Source organism: Egretta garzetta, unplaced genomic scaffold (genome assembly GCF_000687185.1).
Source record: "Egretta garzetta isolate BGI_Z169 unplaced genomic scaffold, ASM68718v1 scaffold173, whole genome shotgun sequence".
NCBI classification, from domain to species: domain Eukaryota; kingdom Metazoa; phylum Chordata; class Aves; order Pelecaniformes; family Ardeidae; genus Egretta; species Egretta garzetta.
In genome coordinates, this window is record NW_009259112.1 from 645,928 (window position 1) to 665,316 (window position 19,389).

At 39.8% G+C, this 19,389-nt stretch overlaps 1 protein-coding gene across 1 annotated transcript in view; it reads right to left on the reverse strand.

Moving 5' to 3' along the window:
* The window catches only part of MAMDC2 (MAM domain containing 2), a 147,201-nt gene extending 128,501 nt beyond the window's left edge, over positions 1-18,700 (reverse strand). Inside the window, exons 1-4 of the mRNA XM_035891049.1 lie at positions 18,625-18,700; positions 18,412-18,539; positions 17,917-17,970; positions 16,553-16,629 (exon numbers count right to left, since the gene is read on the reverse strand). Coding sequence (XP_035746942.1) covers positions 16,553-16,629; positions 17,917-17,970; positions 18,412-18,539; positions 18,625-18,690 — 325 coding nt within the window. The 5' untranslated portion in view covers positions 18,691-18,700. The remainder of the gene's footprint in view (positions 1-16,552; positions 16,630-17,916; positions 17,971-18,411; positions 18,540-18,624) is intronic.
* Between the last annotated feature and the right edge of the window lie 689 nt (positions 18,701-19,389).

Here is a 19,389-nt window from a genome sequence, read left to right on the forward strand (position 1 = left end):
TGAGGAGAGGCTGAGAGAGCTGGGACTGTTCAGCCTGGAGCAGAGAAGGCTCGGGGGGGATCTTATCGATGTGTACAAATACCCGAAGGGAGGGTGCAAAGAGGACAGAGCCGGGCTCTTCCAGTGGTGCCCAGTGGTAGGACCAGAGGCAGTGGGCACAGAATGAAGCACAGGAGGTTCTCTCTAAACATCAGGAAAGACTTCTTCACTGTGAGGGTGACCAAGCATTGTCACAGGTTGCCCAGGGAGCTTGTGGAGTCTCCATCCTTGGAGATATTCAAACACCACCTGGACATGGTCCTGGGCAACTGGCTGTGGGCATCCCTGATTGAGGAGGTGGGTTGGACCAGATAGCCTCCAGAGGTCCCGTCCAACCTCAACCACTTTGTGGTTCTGTGAATATCAGCGAGCAGCTGTCAGGCCAGGAGTTCAAAAATTTAAGTTTCTCAACTCAAAAAAGCATGGGGAGTTTATTTTAGTTGTTGTGCGATGGTGACTATGCTACTTTCTGCAATGGTGTAAACTAAATTTTCCAGCGGAAGGTTCTGGAACATGCTGTAGTACCACAACAGCCCCTAAAACACATGCCACAGCTCACCCCTTTGTCATTGATCCTACCCTGCTCACCTTCACATGCTAGCATGGCTGCTGTGAGCTCATGGTTTCTGGGCCACCTCTCCACAACCACGTGGCTTTTTACCCATGATGCTTCTCCTTCCCAAAGACCAGCTCAGTCAGCACCAAATGCAGTTGTTATTTCAAGTGAAGACCACCAGGGATTGGTGGCAGACTCAGGCCCACTCAGTATGACGTTCATCACTATTAACTGAAAACTCACCTGTGTTTCAGACACAGGTGAGTATTCCCTAACTAACATACAGTTCCTACACACACAGGGAAAGCAGTATTTCAAATACCACCTTCATCACCGCTTCACCCATTAGTAAATAAGCTTACAACCAAAGCTATAAGGTGCAGGCAAATATGCAATAAATTATTGCCATACAGGAGAGGCCCTGGGCAATATGCAAAATATTGTGTATGTTTCTGTCTTTTTTTTTGTTTTCAGACTAGGATTCAAACATCATCCCCTGTTGTACTTTAACAGGTAGTATTCTATGGAACATTCTCATTCAGAGGCGTGTATTTCAGCTGTGGCATTTTCTGAGCACAACCACACAGGGGAAATCCATCTATCTACAACCAGAGCTTCAAGCCAAGGTAGGCCAAGTCTCTAGAGACATCAGCAATAAGGTATTATTGCACCCTCTAGTGTCTGAGGAAAGACTTCTGTAGGTTTAAAAGTGATTATCTTGTAATTGTTCTTGTCTTTACATCAAATCATTTTCCAGCAGCCACAGCCAAACTCAGGACATTATAATAAAATAAGTGAAGTGCAAGTGCTTTTTACTGTAAAAGTCTTTTCATTTTTCACTTTTTTCTTCAGACTGTATTAAAATAGCATTTAGTTCTTTCACTGCAAGATCGAAGCCTTGAGTGACTGCTTCTGAAAACAAGCATTGAGGAGTCACTCCAAAAACCACAGCCTCATAATGCTGTTAAGCCCAAATCCAAAAAGGTTTGAAAAATGAGGTTAGGGTCTAATATAAATAATTTTTCTACAATTGCAGTAATAACTGCTGTTCCAGTGGAACACAGACACATGGTTTCTTCTTTTGCACATTTAGGAATGGCAGCATATTACTGGGATTTAACAATCTGGGAAAAACAGATTATTGGGAAAAAACAACGCAGGGAATGCTACACATCAGAAATTTATGTGCTATCTCTGTTTGCCCTGGACTTGAGAAACATTTAATCTCTCCCTTCTGCAATGAGTATTAAATGCTCTTTCTACGAGTCAGGTGATTCAATATGAAATGGGGCTTTGTCAGTGCTACCTGAGAAGTGAAGTCAAAACAGCTGTGCCACCATCTCAATTAATGATGAAACAAAACAGAAGAGCTCCTCCATTACGTTTTGCCACTGCTCACATATTCAGACATATTTTCCCTAGCACTCAGGACCAGTGAGGTGTTTGATAAGAAGTTTTGCCATGAAGAACGCTGCTGTATTAATCTAATCAAGTGATAGTATTTCAGACTAATAGGGTATTAATCTAATCAAGTGATAGTATTTCAGATTAATAGGCTTAAATAAGAATAACATCATTCCGTAATCTTGTGGTTTAAACGCTCGTCTTCAGTACAGAATGGTAGTGCTGCTAGATCAGTAGACAGTGGTTTTAAGCTCATATTGCCCAGTGTTTTAAGCATACATTTACAGCATTTTTTTGAAGTGTGAAACCTTTTCATATCCAGTAGCAGTGGCTGTGGCTTACGTTCATGTTACATGGGTTCAGTGCAACATGGAATGTCTGACACTTCGGAAAGCTCTCGCACCTACTGCCAATTTACCAGTATTCTTCGTATTTATTATATTACTATGCTGTGTGACAGCTATCACATTTAGATAAATATAAGCAAACCCAAACACATTAAGTCACACTACTACAAAATAAGAGACAGGTCAGGCCCTATTCTCATATGTAGCTGAATTTACATTTGCATCCACGTAAGTGTAAATGGAATTGGGTTTCTGAAGACAAGTTGGAGGAAGGGTTATAAAATCCCACACACAGCTGAAGTAAAACTGTAATCTGTTCTCCTTGATTCCATTCTAAGGAGTACTTCTCAGTTTGGGGTTTTTTGTAGAAAATGCATCAGAAATTGTCCAAGCCTGACATTTCTTGTGTTAACATATTTCACATATAAGAATATTTCCAAAAATAAAAACTTCATCACATAATATACCTTTGTTGGCAACTGAGTAAAAATTATAGTTAGCTTATTTAAAGATGCCTTGCAAGAAATGTAAAATGCAGAGTTGATACAGAATCAAAACGTGTTTTACTTTAGACTTAAGTCTGCTGAAGTAGTTTGGTTTCAATATTAAAAAGGAGTCTAATAGAACCCTACCAGCTTTTGACCCTTAATTCATTCTGCTTAGGATATCGACAGAGTAACTCAGAACAAAAAAACAGGAGATACTCTCAGGGGGTTGTTGTCTTGGAAACTGCAGCAGGACCAAATACAATTTCTTGGAGAAAGATTCTATTTGTTCAATTAATTGTTTATCATAATTGCATTTTATTTCTCTCCATACTATATCCTATAATTGGGGAGGTCTGCTTAGCCAGCATAGAGCAATGTAGACCTATTACTCACTTTGCCTAATGGCATTCCTACGTTCCGGCAGATCTGACCCAGAAAATGTGCAGCCGTGTGTCCTGGTTTCAGCTGGGATAGAGTTAATCTTCTTCATAGTAGCTAGCATAGTGCTGTGTTTTGCATTTAGTACCAGAAGAATGTTGATAACACACTGATGTTTTCAGCTGTTGCCAAGTAGTGCTCAGACTACTCAAGGACTTTTTGAGCTTCTCCTGCTCGGCCTGATGCATAACAAGCTGGGAGTACAGCACAGCTAGCACAGCTAACCCAAACTGATCAAAGAGCTATTCCATACCATATAACGCCATGCTCGGGGGGGTCGGTCGGTCGGTCGGTCGGTTGATTGCGGGGAGAGTGATCGCTGCTTGGGGAGAGTGATCGCGGCTCGGGGACTGATCGCTGCTCGGGACGGGCTGGGCATTGGTCAGCGGGTGGTGAGCAATTGCATTGTGCATAATTTGTTTTGTATATTCTGTTATCATTCTCATTATTACTATTATTATTATTTTCTCTTATTAAACTGTCTTTATCTCAGCCCTCGGCTCTAACCTTTTATTTTCTTCCCGATTCTCTCCCCCATCCCACTGAGGCGGGGGGCGGGGAGGGGGGGAGTGAGCGAGCGGCTGCGTGGTGCTGAGTTGCCAGCCAGGTTAAACCATGACACCATGTCTGCTATATTTGAAAAACCTTGTTTTCTGTACACATCACATGATTATTCACAGACTGACTATATCTTTAGTCTTTCATATAAAGAGGAAAAGCTAGTTTAATGGAAGTGAATTTGCATTTAACCTTCTCAATGGAAAGCGCACATTTAAATGTTATGTTAGCTGAATAAACCAAACCTAAAGGCTATGAAGATGCATGTTTCATTAATCAAAGTTACCAGCAGGCCTCACAGATGTGTGCACTTAAATTTCTGAGCTATAGCAAAGGAGAAGGCACAATTACTTACCTCCTCTGTATTTCCTTTTATCAAATAAAATCAGCATAAATTCCTTGAACCCAAAGGAATCTCACTTATATCCTAGTCTTTGGGATCAGCCTCTTGGTGCCAATACAAGGCAAGGCAAGGAGAAAGGGGGAAAAAAAAAAAAAAAAGTACAACTCACATTTTTGGACAGCCAGAATGAGCCATTCTCCAGTTTCAGAACCGAGGTTAAAAACTAATCTTAAATACTATTAAATACTATTGCCCTAGTCTCTCTCTACTACCACGTTCAGAGGACGTTTGCAGTTGCATCTCATTGCACTTGAGAGATGACAAGTAAGCTTTATGCCTCCCCTTCAGAGTAAACAAAACTTCTACTGACAAACAGGATTTTGTCCACTGGAGAATAAAAAAGGTCAAATCTGTTTCCTGTTCACTAAACTAACACTAAACAGCAACAAAACTAGCTGAGATGTATGCAGCTATAGCATATTCCAGAACTATCATAACTCCTCTTTACCTACCTTAACGGGCACCTAGCAGAATACCTCCCTAGCAATATCCTTTAAACATTATCCAGTTTAAAAACTAACCCTCTCCTATTTACCACCTCAAAGCTACTTTATCTTGATGAGAGGTATTTGGAATGTGAGTCATCAACAGCACTACAAAAGCATAACTGAAAAAGATGCAAACTGAGGCAGCAGCTGCAGACACCAACAACACAGATGTATTCCAAGAATCCCTCTATTTGCTTCCCAGACTTTAAAAGAAAGGTGAGGCTTCATCCATTCATCATCCTATGGGTCCACACGTATTTTGCCATCAACTTAATTAAAAATGTCATTTCACCACTTACAGTATGGAGGAACAAACAAGTCCCCGATTCAAAGTAAACTTCAATCTTTCATCATTCAATCATTTCATCACCATCTCCCTATTTCTAGCAATTCATGTTAATATCTGCATAATGCAATACCAGGACTGAGTATTGCGGGATCTGAAGGCTTCAGAGGTGACAGCCGTTATTCTCAGTAGCCCTCTGCTTATAGGTGGTTTTATATTATCTAGCTTGATTGAACTATTGAGGTTTGCATGCATCACTCAGTAAATTTGCAGACGACACCAAACTGGGTGGCAGTGTTGATCTGCTTGAGGGTAGGAGGGCTCTGCAGAGGGACCTGGACAGGCTGGATCGATGAGCTGAGGCCAAGTGTATGAGGTTCAACAAGGCCAAGTGCCGGGTCCTGCACTTGGGTCACAACAACCCCACGCAGCACTACAGGCTTGGGGAAGAGTGGCTGGAAAGCTGCCTGGCGGAAAAGGACCTGGGGGTACTGGTTGACAGCCGGCTGAATATGAGCCAGCAGTGTGCCCAGGTGGCCAAGAAGGCCAATGGCATCCTGGTTTGTATCAGAAATAGTGTGGCCAGCAGGAGTAGGGAAGTGATCATGCCCCTGTACTCGGTGCTGGTGAGGCCGCACCTTGAATACTGTATTCAGTTTTGGGCCCCTCACTACAAGAAAGATGTTGCGTTGCTGGAACAGGTCCAGAGGAGAGCAACCAAGCTGGTGAGGGGTCTGGAACACAAGTCATGTGAGGAGCGGCTGAGGGAATTGGGGTTATTTAGTCTGGAGAAGAGGAGGCTGAGGGGAGACCTGATCGCCCTCCACAACTGCCTGAAAGGAGGCTGTAGGGAGGTGGGGGTCGGCCTCTTCTCCCTGGTAACAGATGATAGGACGAGGGAAAACGGTTTGAAGCTGCGCCAGGGCAGGTTTAGGCTAGACATTAGGAAAAACTTCTTCACCGAAAGGGTTGTCAGGCTCTGGAATGGGCTGCCCAGGGGGGGGGGAGGGGGCCCCTCCCTGGAGGTATTTCCTCCCTGGAGGTATTTAAAAGAAGGATAGATGAGGTGCTTAGGGACATGGTTTAGTGGTGGGATGGCAGGGGTAGGTTAAAGGTTGGACTCGATGATCTCAAAGGTCTTTTCCAACCAAAGTGATTCTATAATTCTATGTTTCTAAATAAAATTGTTCACTTCTATCAAGCCAATACAATTTGAAAAGCTTAGAGGGGTAACCTTAGTCCAGGAGGGGGAAATGAGGGAGGACTTAAAAAAAAATCCTGGAATAAGCTTTATTTGTAGTCACTGAAAAGCAAGTTCCTGAACCATAAGTATTTAGTTTATAGTAACATACTTTTCTTCCACTCTTGAGCACTTAATCTGAATGGCATTATCTGACTTCTGAGACCTGAGGATTCACAAGTTGAAGCCTTGATATTAAAAAAAAAAAACCAGATCATTTACTCAAAACAGGATAGATGGTACACACCTACCTCTCAATCTGGAGGTCAAACTTCATTTAAGAATTGGAATTATTTGGGACCTTGTCGTGGTTTAACCCAGCTGGCAACTAAGCACCACGCAGCTGCTCGCTCACTCCCCCTCCCCACCTCAGTGGGATGGGGGAGAGAATTGGAGAAAAGAAAAAAAAAGTAAGAGCCGTAGGTTGAGATAGAGACAGTTTAATAAGAGAGAAGAATGACAATAGTGATAATAATCATGGTAAGAGAATATACAGAATATATAAAACAAGTGATGCGCAACGCAATTGCTCACCACCCGCTGACCAATGCCCAGCCCATCCCAAGCCATGATCACACCGCCCGAGCCAGAATCACTCTGCCTGCGACCGACCAACCGACTAACCCCCCCGAGCATTACGTTATATGGTATGGAATAGCTCTTTGGTCAGTTTGGGTCAGCTGTCCTAGCTGTGCTGTACTCCGAGCTTCTTATGCATCTGGCCGAGCAGGAGAAGCTCAAAAAGTCCTTGAGTAGTCTGAGCACTACTTGGCAACAGCTGAAAACATCAGGGTGTTATCAACATTCTTCTGGTACTAAATCCAAAACACAGCACTATGCTAGCTACTATGAAGAAGATTAACTCTATCCCAGCCGAAACCAGGACAGACCTTTTTTTATAACAGTTCAAGAAGCCAAATCAAACACAATGTTCTGCACTTAAAAGACCACATTTGGTGTCCAGTTTTGCGCTCCCCAGAATTAGAGAGACATTGACATACTGGAGAGTCCAGGGGAGGTCACTAAGGTGGTCGAGGCCTGGAACACATGATGTGTGAGCAGTGGCTGTATGTATCATTGTCATCCGAATGTATGCCCAAACCTACAAACAGAATGCAAAAAGAAGAGGGCTAAGTCCCAAAAGCCTTTATTATGCTGAGTAAGGAGTCTTGAAAAAGTGCCAGAAAAAGAAGTCTTCTGTCAACCCTGCCCAGTAACAGCAGATAAAAATCCCCAGTCACTTTTTTCATTGAGTCACTTGATTTCTACCTGTTAAGAGCAGAGCTTTTCTATTGAAAGCAGAGGACGTAGCCCAGATCATCTGAGATGCTTAAACTTGGACAGTCACATTGGTCACTTGTATTAAAACCACACACATCCTAAAATATCCATCTTAAATGCCATTATCTCTGAACTTACATAACTTTACTGCTGACTGATACGTCACAGTGAATCAGTTACTCTTAGTATAGTGACAGTCGTAATTCAGAAACTCCTGAATACTAGCATCAAAAATCACAATGAGAGTCAACAAGTTATTCTTCACCTTTTATCTAATTCACAAATCTCTTCTGTATACAAGAGAGCCTGAACTTCTCTTATGCAGCATTCTTATGAAAACAAGGGCACAGCTACTTGTATTTTCAAAAAGTGTATTCAACAGAGGTAGGAGTGAGGAACTCAGTTGCATGAGGGGCCTCATCTTTAATTCTGTACATTTTATGACACTGCAACTGATCTAGCAAATGTCAATAACATTAATTAGATTTCACTCCTTCCTCCCCTAGGCAGGCAAACAGGTAAAACTATCAAACTGCTAATTAACGATCCATTCCTAGTTATGCTTTCACTTTTTTTCTTTTTAAAAAGCTTTGACAAAAAACCCCAAAACACTGCAAGAGCTTTTCACAGTGGGAAGGATGTGAGACAACTTTCCTAATCCCTTGCACAAAGAAGGACTGTTTGTTTGCCCATCAAACTTTATGCACATAGGTATGCACATTGATTTAGCAAAAGGGGAGAAAAAAAGCAGGAACAGAGGATGATGCAAAAATTCAGAAAATCTGTGCAGCTGAAGAGTGCTGGAATCCAGTAACTGACACAGTATAAGCTCAATGGTATAGCCTTAGTTGTTCCTCCCATCCCATAGTGAATTAGAAAACCTCCTGGAAAAGAGAAATAAGAGACTACACCTCATCCAGGTAGAGATGACAAAGAATTTATATGCGTTCAAGGGAAGACCTGAGGGTTTTTTAACAAGATCTTCTGAGGGTTACTAACAGAACAAACTACAGTCTGAAGCGAAGAGAGTACTCTAATAGGGGAATAAAACAGAGAGCATCACATGCACAAGCTCCTTTTTGTCCTCCCTGGGTATCCGCCTGTGGCCTCTGAGCAGTGACAGACTCTTGGAGCCAGACAGTGGATCCGTCTGAACCAGAAGAGTTACTCGTATGTCCTGAATTTTAGCTAGGCAGGCAAAAACCTGGTTCTCTCATCTTTGGGGAGACTTAAGTAACTCAGCTTTTTGCTTACTACCCATAGCAACAACTGGAGCTCCATGGAAGAGGTAAACAATTTCAGAGAAGGGTTGATCTCATCATGGCTATACGTTAACTGCTGGAGGAGAGTACTGGTTTATGAACAGAATTTCTAAAATAAAAATAGCATCACAGCTTCCCAGCACACACTCCAGAGACATTAATCACCTTCAGAATCCTATCTTGATCAGCAGCATGACCTTGGTCAACACCGCAATGCAACCACCTTGTTGTATTTCAGGGACAGGCCTGTAGCATGTGTTCTTTCTTTTTTAAGCGCAACAGGAAAAAAAAAGGAGAAGAGAAACTGACAGGTATATTCCAAGTGTCCTAATTTATAACAACTCTCATCTTTCATCAAAATCTTGATCTCTAAAGCATGAGTTGGCATGGAGTTTTGTGTTGCTGCTCAGCCTTCCCACATCTCTGTTCTTTGTATTTGGAATGAAATGACTAAGAATATTGTTGAGGAATTTTCATTTTACTAAAGCTAAAAACCATAGGCTTATCATTGCTTTCAACATCTGAAGATCTGGGGCATGAGCAAGGGCTTCTGGAAAACTGTCCTGGTCTCTGTCAATATCAATTGAGCAGAACTCGTCTACAGGAGATATTTCAATCAAGCAACACAGAGCTTGCCGCCTTCTTAGCAGCAGGGCTCCCTAGGTAACTCTAAGAGTATTCAGACATTAAAATAAGGTTACGAACAGAAAACTATTGGAAGAAAATAAAGCAGGGCATTATGTTCAGAAAGGTAAAGAAGTTCTCACTTGTAATATCTGACACTTCAGAAATGTTTTAACAAGCAAGGTTCCTGGTCATGTAGTGAAACCATGACATCGTAACTCAATAAAAGAAATTGTCTACGTACTATTTGGCCAAATTGTCATTAAAAAGCAGTAACAACTGAATTTTATGTATAGGCAGAGTACACACAGTGATCGTTGCTAGGATAACTGCCTGTGACATAAAATACTGTTGTTCAAACAAGGGTACAAGGCCAGAATGCAACGCCAGACAACACTAAGAAACATAAAGATGAAAGCTATCCCTTACACTTGATGCTGCTTCTCCATAACGTTTGAGGATAATACACTAGGCCACTGTCTGGTGAAGGTATCATTTTTGTATACAGGAAAACTGACAGAAGTGTCCTTAGTTAGCCAGGGTTTTTTACTTACATTTGCTTCTGGCAACATTTCAACTGTGTACTAAAGAAACTAATCATACGTATCTGTCACTTCTTGAAAGTCTGGACCATTTTAAACACTGTAAAAGAAGTACAAACAGACATTTTGAAGCAAGATGCTTTCTAGCTGAAAAAAACAAAAAACCAAGTAACATTAGTTTTAGAATTACAGCTCTTACAGCTCTTTATTTAACTTGACAAACAGGCTTGATTTATATTTAATGAGTGGTGAGCTAATAATGTTGCACAAAATATTTTAAGTGCTAGTAATTCTCCATTCTAATATCTAAACAAAAACTTGAAAATTACTTGAAGTCTGTTTTCTTGGTATTTTACTCATCGCCTGAGGAACTACAGGTTGAAAAGTTTCAAAATATGCAGACCTACAAAGACAATGTACCTTTTTATATATGCAGCTCCTCACATTCACTTACTTCACACGCATGCAAAATAAACCGTAAGATTTATATTGGAAGCAGCAGTTCATTTCTGCACACATCTACAGAAGCATTGCCAGCAAATTTCAGATCTTTTCGTTTTATTAGAGCACCGTTAGTCTCTTAGTGAAGCAAGAATGACACCTTACATTCTTGCAGCACACACTTTACCCTGGATTTTCATTTTGAACTCTGTTTCATGAGAATACTTGAGATTGCTTATACTCTAACTAAGAAGCATTATTTACCTCCATGGACATGTAATTTCAGTGGATGCTAAATATGATTCCTAATATCTAGAAAGTTTTGCATATAGAATCCTCTCAACACAAGAACTCTAAGAAATCACAAGTGCTAGTATGAGCCAAGAAAAGATTTAAGAGATAAGATTTAAGGGTTAGATTAAGCAGGGCAAAATATCTGAATTTGGGAGATGGAAGAAAAAGGTGTTTCCTTTGAAATGTAAGAGTGAGACTCCTCATCTATCCAGTTCTCTGAATGCTTACTTCCTCCCATCTGTTTACCATTAAGTGGGATTGAGACTGGAAAAAACAACCATTAAGCAGGACTGAGACTGGAAAAAACACTCCAGGGTGAGGAAGAAATTGAGGAAGTAGGTAGATGGACTGCCAGTACCAGTTTGGACTAAGAGAACACATTCTGCAGCACTGGGACAGGCTAGCATTAGGCTTTGTGGTTAAGGCAAGGATTCAGACTAAAAATAGTTGACAGACAAACTCAGGCAAAAACGACCAGTTAAACTAATTGTTGCTGTTACCCTCATTCACTGGGCTATGACAATTTATGGTTCAACTAAGAGATGTAAGATGCAGTCATCACAAGAAGACATGGAATGGTAAAAAGCTGATGAGATAAAGTGACAACTGCAACCAGCATGAGTCACCGGGATATTACAAATGCTGCTGTCAGTTTGCCTTGCATCTTGAGATCAGTGGCAGCCATTAAAGGTTAAGACTACAACTACTGTTTGGGTTTATATAATGGGGGGTAATCACCTTGGCCCAGAGAAAGGTCAGTTCTAATCTGAATTATGTGCTGTGCTACAAGAAACCTGTGAACTAGCTTTCTTCAGTTCCAGCCATACGTAAGTGAGGAATAACAGCAAAGGAATTCAGAAGGCGTTGCCACGTAGCGAGTATCTATGTAAGCACAGTGCACGAAGCTAAACTTAAATGTGGTGTGGCGGGTTGTTGCAAAATTAGAGCTAAGGAGAAGGCCCACACAGGGATTTAGGCCTGGGAGTCAGTTCAAATCAAAGAGCTAAAGAAAAAGAGGGTCAAGAAAATCTTGCAGAGTAACAGGGAGACGAGCACAGACACTGGAAATAAAAACATCAAACAACAACAAAAAACCCACTGATCTAAAGCTGCAAACACCTGGACTTCACCTTATCCTATATAGTGAGCAAGTTCTTGTGCAAGACCAGTGACATGAGACTAGTTCGACTTAAATGCCCGGATCTGCCAAGTCCTTTTATAAGACACAGTGAGGGACTCTCCCTGTGGGACCTGAGGAGGCTCCTGCCTGGACTACACTTCTCAGCACGCCACGCACTACCCACTGCAGTAGTAACTGGCATTAAAAGTAGCAAAAACTTACTTTCCCCTTAAAACTGCTGGGCTAAAGCTATAAACACACCTCATTATAAGATCTTGAGAGCAGAATGCTACGTTTTATTACTGAATGCTCACTTTCAGAATGGAATGCTGCTTTAAAAACACATAGATGTGTTTTAACTATGTTAATACATAGTTTGTCCCACTTACAACTGCCAAGAGGACGGTTTTAAGCTGTTGTGTGGTTTCAGTACATCCATCAGCCTTTACAGATGGTCAAATTCAGCCGCCCAATTATCCTTCTTTGCAATTACAGTCAGGTCCCAAATGGATGCTGATATTCTTTAACTCTTGAGCTTTTAGTACAAAACCTGTTAACACTGACAGACAAAATAACAGATTACATTCCTACACCATTTCAAACTTTTGTTAACTTTTTTCCCCAAATTGTTTATGTTTTTGATCTATTAAAATGAAACTTAAACTGAATACAACTAACTCAAGAATCTGCAGTCTTAGTGATGATGCTAATTTTTGCCATTCTCAATACAGCAAAAAAGATGCAGTCATGCAGTCTCTATACAAGCAAGTACAGATTTCCTTGTATTATTTTCTTTTCTAGCTTTATAATTAAATACTGCAGTAATATGCCACTATGCTATATTAGCATAATATATGCTAATATATGAAAGGCTAACCCATCCCTTGTGTTCAGTTTGTTTAATGTAAAAGGCAGAATCAGTACCTTAGGAAATTTTTTACATTAGACCAAGAGATAAGGTAAAGCTTTTACAAAATTTAAATTTACTTAGTTTTTCTACTACCTAACAAGGTTTTAAATTTAGTTTTATGATTTGTAAATGTATTCAGATTTTCTTAAACAGTCTAAAAACTCACCAACAGTCATGCTTTCAGAGTGACAGTGGATTGCATTTAATTCAGTAACACACATACACGCTTCCAAGATGACCAGTGCAGTTATCACAACACCGGACCTATAAGGTATGGGCATTTACTGATCTATTGGTATCTACTTCTATTTGTAACAAATAACAAAGCTTTTGCGTATAATAGTGTTTGTACCAAAGTTTATAATAACAGTAGAGTTACATTAATAAAGTACATTGCAAAAACCTAGAACAAAAATGAAAATGAAGACCACTTGAAATTGAAAACGTTATTTTAAAATACTAAGATAAATGGATATCAGCAAAAATCTTTTAATTGGCTGCATTTTGTTTCTCTTAAATACATACACAAGATTACACCTTTGATTTATAACACATAAGAGAAATAACTTATCATGCAAAGAATGTGCATATCACTTGCGATTTAACTCAGCAGGCAGCTAAACACCACACAGCCACACAGCCTTTCACTCACCACCTCCTGCAGTGGGATGGGGCAGAGAACCAAAAAAAAAAAAAAAAAAAGGTGAAACTTGTGGGTTTAACAGGATAGAAAAGAAAGGGCAATGCAATTGCTCACCACCCGCTGACCGATGCCCAGCTGGTTCCTCAGCAGTGGACCCCTGGACAGCTTTTCCCCGAGTTTATACACAGAGCATGATGTCATACGGTGCGGGATATCCCTCTGGTCAGCTGGGGTCAGCTGTCCTGGCTGTGTCCCCTCCCAGCTTGTTGTGCATCCCCAGCGTCCTCACTGGTGGGGCGGTGTGAAAAGCAGAAAAAGGCCTTGATGCTGTGTAAGCCCTGCTCAGCAACAACAAAAACGTCAGGGTGTTATCAACATTATTCTCATCCTAAATCCAAACGACAGCACTATGCCAGGTACTAGAAAGAAAATTAACTCTACCCCAGCCAAACCCAGGACATTTTAATCATAACACAGTTTCAAACTTCCAAAAACATAGTCCTCAAAATTGAATGGTAACACAGCCTGTGTATGTATGAACATTATACACAAATATAAAATTAAGAAAACATTAGGAAACTTATTAAAACATCTGCTTTCCAACTTGTAGTGTTTCCATTAATACAGATTATCGCCTCCTCCTCTCCTTGTGCCAAAAGTAAGTGTTAAACAACTATACCCTCATTCAGAACTAAGCACAATTGTTAGTAGTTGTGGTAAGCAGAAATTTGGAGGTGGTAGAAGGCAGAATGGATGAGGTAGCACATATTATTTTGTATTCCTGAAGCATGCTGCTCTACTGTGACCTCATTTCATGTCTCCAAACAGCACTGAAATATTTCCTCCGCTATGTTGTCAATATAGACATAGTGCACCTCTTTCTTAGATACTGAGTTCCACCTTCCAGATTCTCTATGGTATATTCTACAATATCTATTACAAAGTTGAAGTGGGAGAAAAATATTTTACGAGTAAGAAAATCCATTCAATTACATACTATATCGCTGTAAACAGTTAACTTTTTTTACTTTGCTTTTGCAGCCCTTATCTAGCAGTCCATTACACACACATTGACATCAGTAAGGAATTTGCTCCTTATCCCTTCAGTCTCCAGATGAAGGATACAAGGCTTTTTAATTTAAATCAGTCAAGGATCAGTCCCACCATTGCTGATTCACTTGCTTGTTTATATCACAAGACTGCTGTGAAGAAGCATTAGTTAAAATACGTAAATATACCGCAAAAGGATATCAAGTAGTCACAGAATTCCATATATAAAATCAATTCTCTTTACATACAAGGACATACTTTTGAGACTGGCCTCTGTCCTTCTCTAGAAAATGAGAAAGCATTCTCAAAAGTAGGCTAAGGTGGCACTTAGCAATAAGCACAAACATTTCAAGATATTCTAAATGCAACACAAAATACGCTCATTTACAAAACCAGTCACCCCTTGAACTACAATAGGAAGGAAAGCAAAATAGTCACATTCGTTACTTCTCTGTATCAGTCCTTAATGATCGTAAGTAAAATACTGAAACTAGAGGTAGGCTATACAGCTATTTACGTAGGGGAAGCGTTCCAACATGGGTTTGCTGATACGTAAATGTAAAGAAATCTCAGCTTTGTCTTAGCTAACATTGGACTGACAGTATGTACCTAGCATTAAAACCAATTATTTCCCCTCTAGAGAAATTACAACAAATAAATTACATGTAAAAAGAGGAAAAATAAGGTGACAGAATAATTGTTTCTTTTGATTGTGCAGAGTTTGCCAATTCAACTGCATGTTGTAATCAATTGCTGTTAAAAACCATCTCGCTCTGTAGACAGGGTAGGTATACTCAAACCGCTTGGTAGCATACATATACAAGTGCTGCTGGAACTCCTCCAGATCAAGTGCAGATCTTAATGAAAATAAATACACAGCTTGATTTTAAAAGAAAATTTGTACATTATTTAACATATCAGGAGTGCTTTCACCATATTAGATATGGTATCTACACAAGTAGAAGTTTTTATCAATTCAACCTTTTTTCTTTAAGGTTACTGTAGTATTAAAATCAAAGTAGCTTCAATTGTTACATAACTTCATACTACACAGGAAAAAAGAATTAATAGTTCAGCATATGTCAGATAATTTTTTCTCAACATATTAATTGCATTTACTTCTAATAAAAAGGGAAGAGAATTAATTTGGAGAAAACCAGACAAACTAATATCCACAAATGAAGTCCATTACACCTAAAATGTAGAAAGTATGGGACGTTTCTCAGAAAGATTTTAACCAAATTTTTTCAGCACATTTCAGTGTGAAGCTTGTTTCCATTCCTTTTCTCTTTCATCCACTTGAGGACCATGTTTGCACTGCTCCTCAACGATGTCATTTCCACTAGCCCACTGCTGTTCATTGACCACATGATGAACTAAGCCACACCACATTCCCTACAAGGTTAAGAAGCCATTTATTATAGTAAAAACATTGTATTAGAATATTAAATTTTGATGCAGCAAACCCGGAAGTAACTGACGCCTCAGTACCACTGTAACAGTGTCATAGGAGAATTACTGAGTGGAATCATCATTGTGGGGTTAACCAAAGTTTTTGTTAAGCAATGATTAAATAGCGGTCAAACAATCTACTACTTACTACATGTCAAATGATTAGCTTATATACAATACACTTTTAGATCTTTTAGATCATCTCTCATTGTAGACACCAGATACCTGGTTGCAGCGCTGATGCAATTCTCTTCCTGCTGGCTCTGCATCGTGGCCTATTTAGAAAAACCTTAGGCCACGGGAAATCACTACAATTAATGCTCCCATTTTTCTGTGCACTTGTTTCCATCCTCCCAAAGTGGAGGACAATTAGTACCAACTGTAAGGGGGTTTCATGCAAAATATGATACTTAAATCAATAGCCTTCAAGTCAATGGACTTGTCCACAAAGCTGTAACAAATTACAGTAGTTGAGAGGCAGACAACAAAGATCATTATGCATATTGTGCGAAGGTGGCCATGGAGACATTAACAATTATTTTCCACACCTGGTGAATTGTATCTAAGTTGAAAGATTCTAACCTTTTAGTTATTTATTAAGGCAAGCTTAATGTAATAGAAGTTTGTTATATCACTTTAGATAGCTACAAGGATGTATTATTCTGTACTCATCACAGAAGAACTACCTGAATCAAATTGTTTCCAAGATTTTTGACATCTCCCCAGATGTCGTAGGAATGGATTACCCAGGGAAATTTCTTTTCTGTGGATAACAGATATACAATTCTTACATTATTTAATTACTGTGTATTTTCTACAGTTTATTCTTATGCCCTACGTGAAATTTAACAGAATAATATTTTCTGAAATAATTAATTATAATTACCCCCAAATTAAAGCAAGTAATTATGCTTGTCTGACAATTCAATAATCACTCCCAAAAGCTACCGTACATTATCATAGGCGATATTAATAGCAATGCCTGCCTTATAAGCTTTGACAATGTGTACAAGTACCTAAGGTATACAATTTAAATACACTTTTATGCTATTTAATTAAGGATAGCAATTTAAAATTCAGTCCTCTTCAAAAGGTATGCATGAAGTCATACGCAGTATATTGTCAGTTAGTTGCACTATTCTAAATAACTACTTTTGCTACCTGTAAGTACATTAGCAGTTTTGTAAAAATTTTCAGTACTTTCGGAGCAGAACTTTGCAGTTACGACTGATTTTCACTTGTAGCCAATACTAAACTCAAAAAAAAAAAAAAAAACCCAAACCAAACTGAAAAAAAAAAATAAATCAGACTTTTAATCCATTGAGTGATTTTGGCACAATTAATGACATTTTAAAGGTGTTTCTTTTAGGTCTAAACCTATTTACAGAGTTCAAACTTCTAAACTACATAAACTGGCGAACTACATAAAGCTGGCTTATTCCTTTTGAGAAAGGCAACTGAGCATAAACTAAAAATCCTGAACATAACAACCAAAACTATTTTGAAAAAATAGTTTGGATTTTTCAGCTAAAAATATCTCCCAGTGTCCACTGAGAGTTTTAATACCTTTCCTCATATATTTGACATCCAGAATGCATCAGCTTCCTTCAGTACTTTCAGACACCTTACATCATCAAATTGTCTGTACAGTCCATAAGGTGAATGAACACCTGGGACAGCACAGCCATATAACCCAGTTACCTGAAGCCAGTATTATTTAGTCTACATATTTCCACTTAATATATGGGCTATTAAGAAGGCCACACAAAATCTCCCATATCTAATTAGTTTTCTAATTTGGAGTTTTTACACACTGAAGCTTCAAATAAATCTGTGGAGGTCCAGATTTGTGAAAGACTGCAGTCTTTTCATACAACAATCACATTTTAAGTGCCATATGACTTTACAGGTTCTTGTCTTCTCCTTATTTATAGAAAAAAATATACTGAGTTGAAGCCCAAACCAGAATTAAAGCACCATTCATTTTCTCAACAAATAGAACAGACCAGACCAATTCTCCACTACTTTGACGACGGTATTTTAGACTTACCTCATGCTTTTACTTCCTCTTTTTTCTGGGCATGCACTGGAGTAAAAAGGACTACTGAAAGGAAAAAAAATATCAACCAATGTGAATTCAACATTTAAGTAGTTAGTGTAATAAATTACTTTCTCAGAACCGTAAAGTTTTGGCAAGTGCACTGCACTGGAGCCAACTGGAGTTGCTAACATAACGCGTGCTGCACACCTTTTGCTTGCAAAGGCATTCAGTTCAGAATTCTGCAATCTTGGTGGCTTGCCATCTGACAGCACTGAAAGATCGTTGCTGAGGCTATCTACGTAAATTAGTCGGCTGGCCACAAGTAGCTTGGGCCACAGTCCGGAAGGTAACATTATAATGGTGCAAAAAAGAAAGTCACAGGAATCAGGAATGCAGGATATCCTGGCTAAAATACAGCAGCAAGGTTAAAGAGACATCCATAAACACCTGAAAATATTATTTCAGGAAATGTATGGAAAACAACGTAAAAGATCAAGAAGTTACCTTTCAGCAGTCACTGCTGAAGAGGTTTCTGACACATCCTCTTCAGCTTTTAACACTGAGTTTCCATTAGTGTCTTGTTTCACTTGGGATTCCTTGCAGACATCACCTCCATATTTAAGTTTGTCATGCTTAAACAAATACGTCAAAATTTAACTACCAAAAAGGCAAGAGCCAACATGAAACACATCTCTGCTTTAAGTTTAGTTTACTCACAAATCCAGCAAAAAAACTGGCAACTTCAGCATGTGAGAACATGCTCCGTGTTTCTCTAAGGGGCATCCACCTTTCTATTTGTTCTTCTATGCAGATCCTTCTTCTCTTCAGACTCTTTCTACTCCTTTTTTTGTCTCAAGGAGAATATACATGGTGTCTACCAGGCCTTCTTGGTGCTAGTGAAGGTAGCGATGAAGCAGATGATGAAGACAACAATGCAAGCTTTGAAATGAGAGACAACGAAATGACGCAACAGTTCATGCTTTGTAAAACAACTCATTTTGGAATAATACATTAATTTGTAAATGACAAGCAAATACTGCGGTTATAGTTCAGAACTGTAATTGGCTCTTCGTGTTCAGCCCGCAAATAACCGCACCCCTCTCTCTTGGAAGTGAGGGGAAGCTATATGTGCGTGCTTAAAGCTACGAGGCTTAACATCCAGCATGAATATTAAAATAATGAAGGTATGACCTGCCCGTTTCATAAATAAACTATTGCTGCTACTGTTGCTTGGTTACCAGTCAAATAAGGGAACGGCAGGTGGCAAGTAAGTGCAGTTTGAGGGTGACGGGAACACCAGAAGGCGGGGGGTGCTGGCCCGCATTTAGGATTTAATCGTGTTGGAGCCACCCCAAACGGTCCCGACCTCCCTGAGCAGCACCATGGGGCCGCTTCCCCGGCCTCCGACAGGCGAGGCCGCCGAAGGAGGGAGGGCTCGGCCCCAGCTGACGAGGAGGAGGCGCGGGGGCCGCGCCCCCCTCC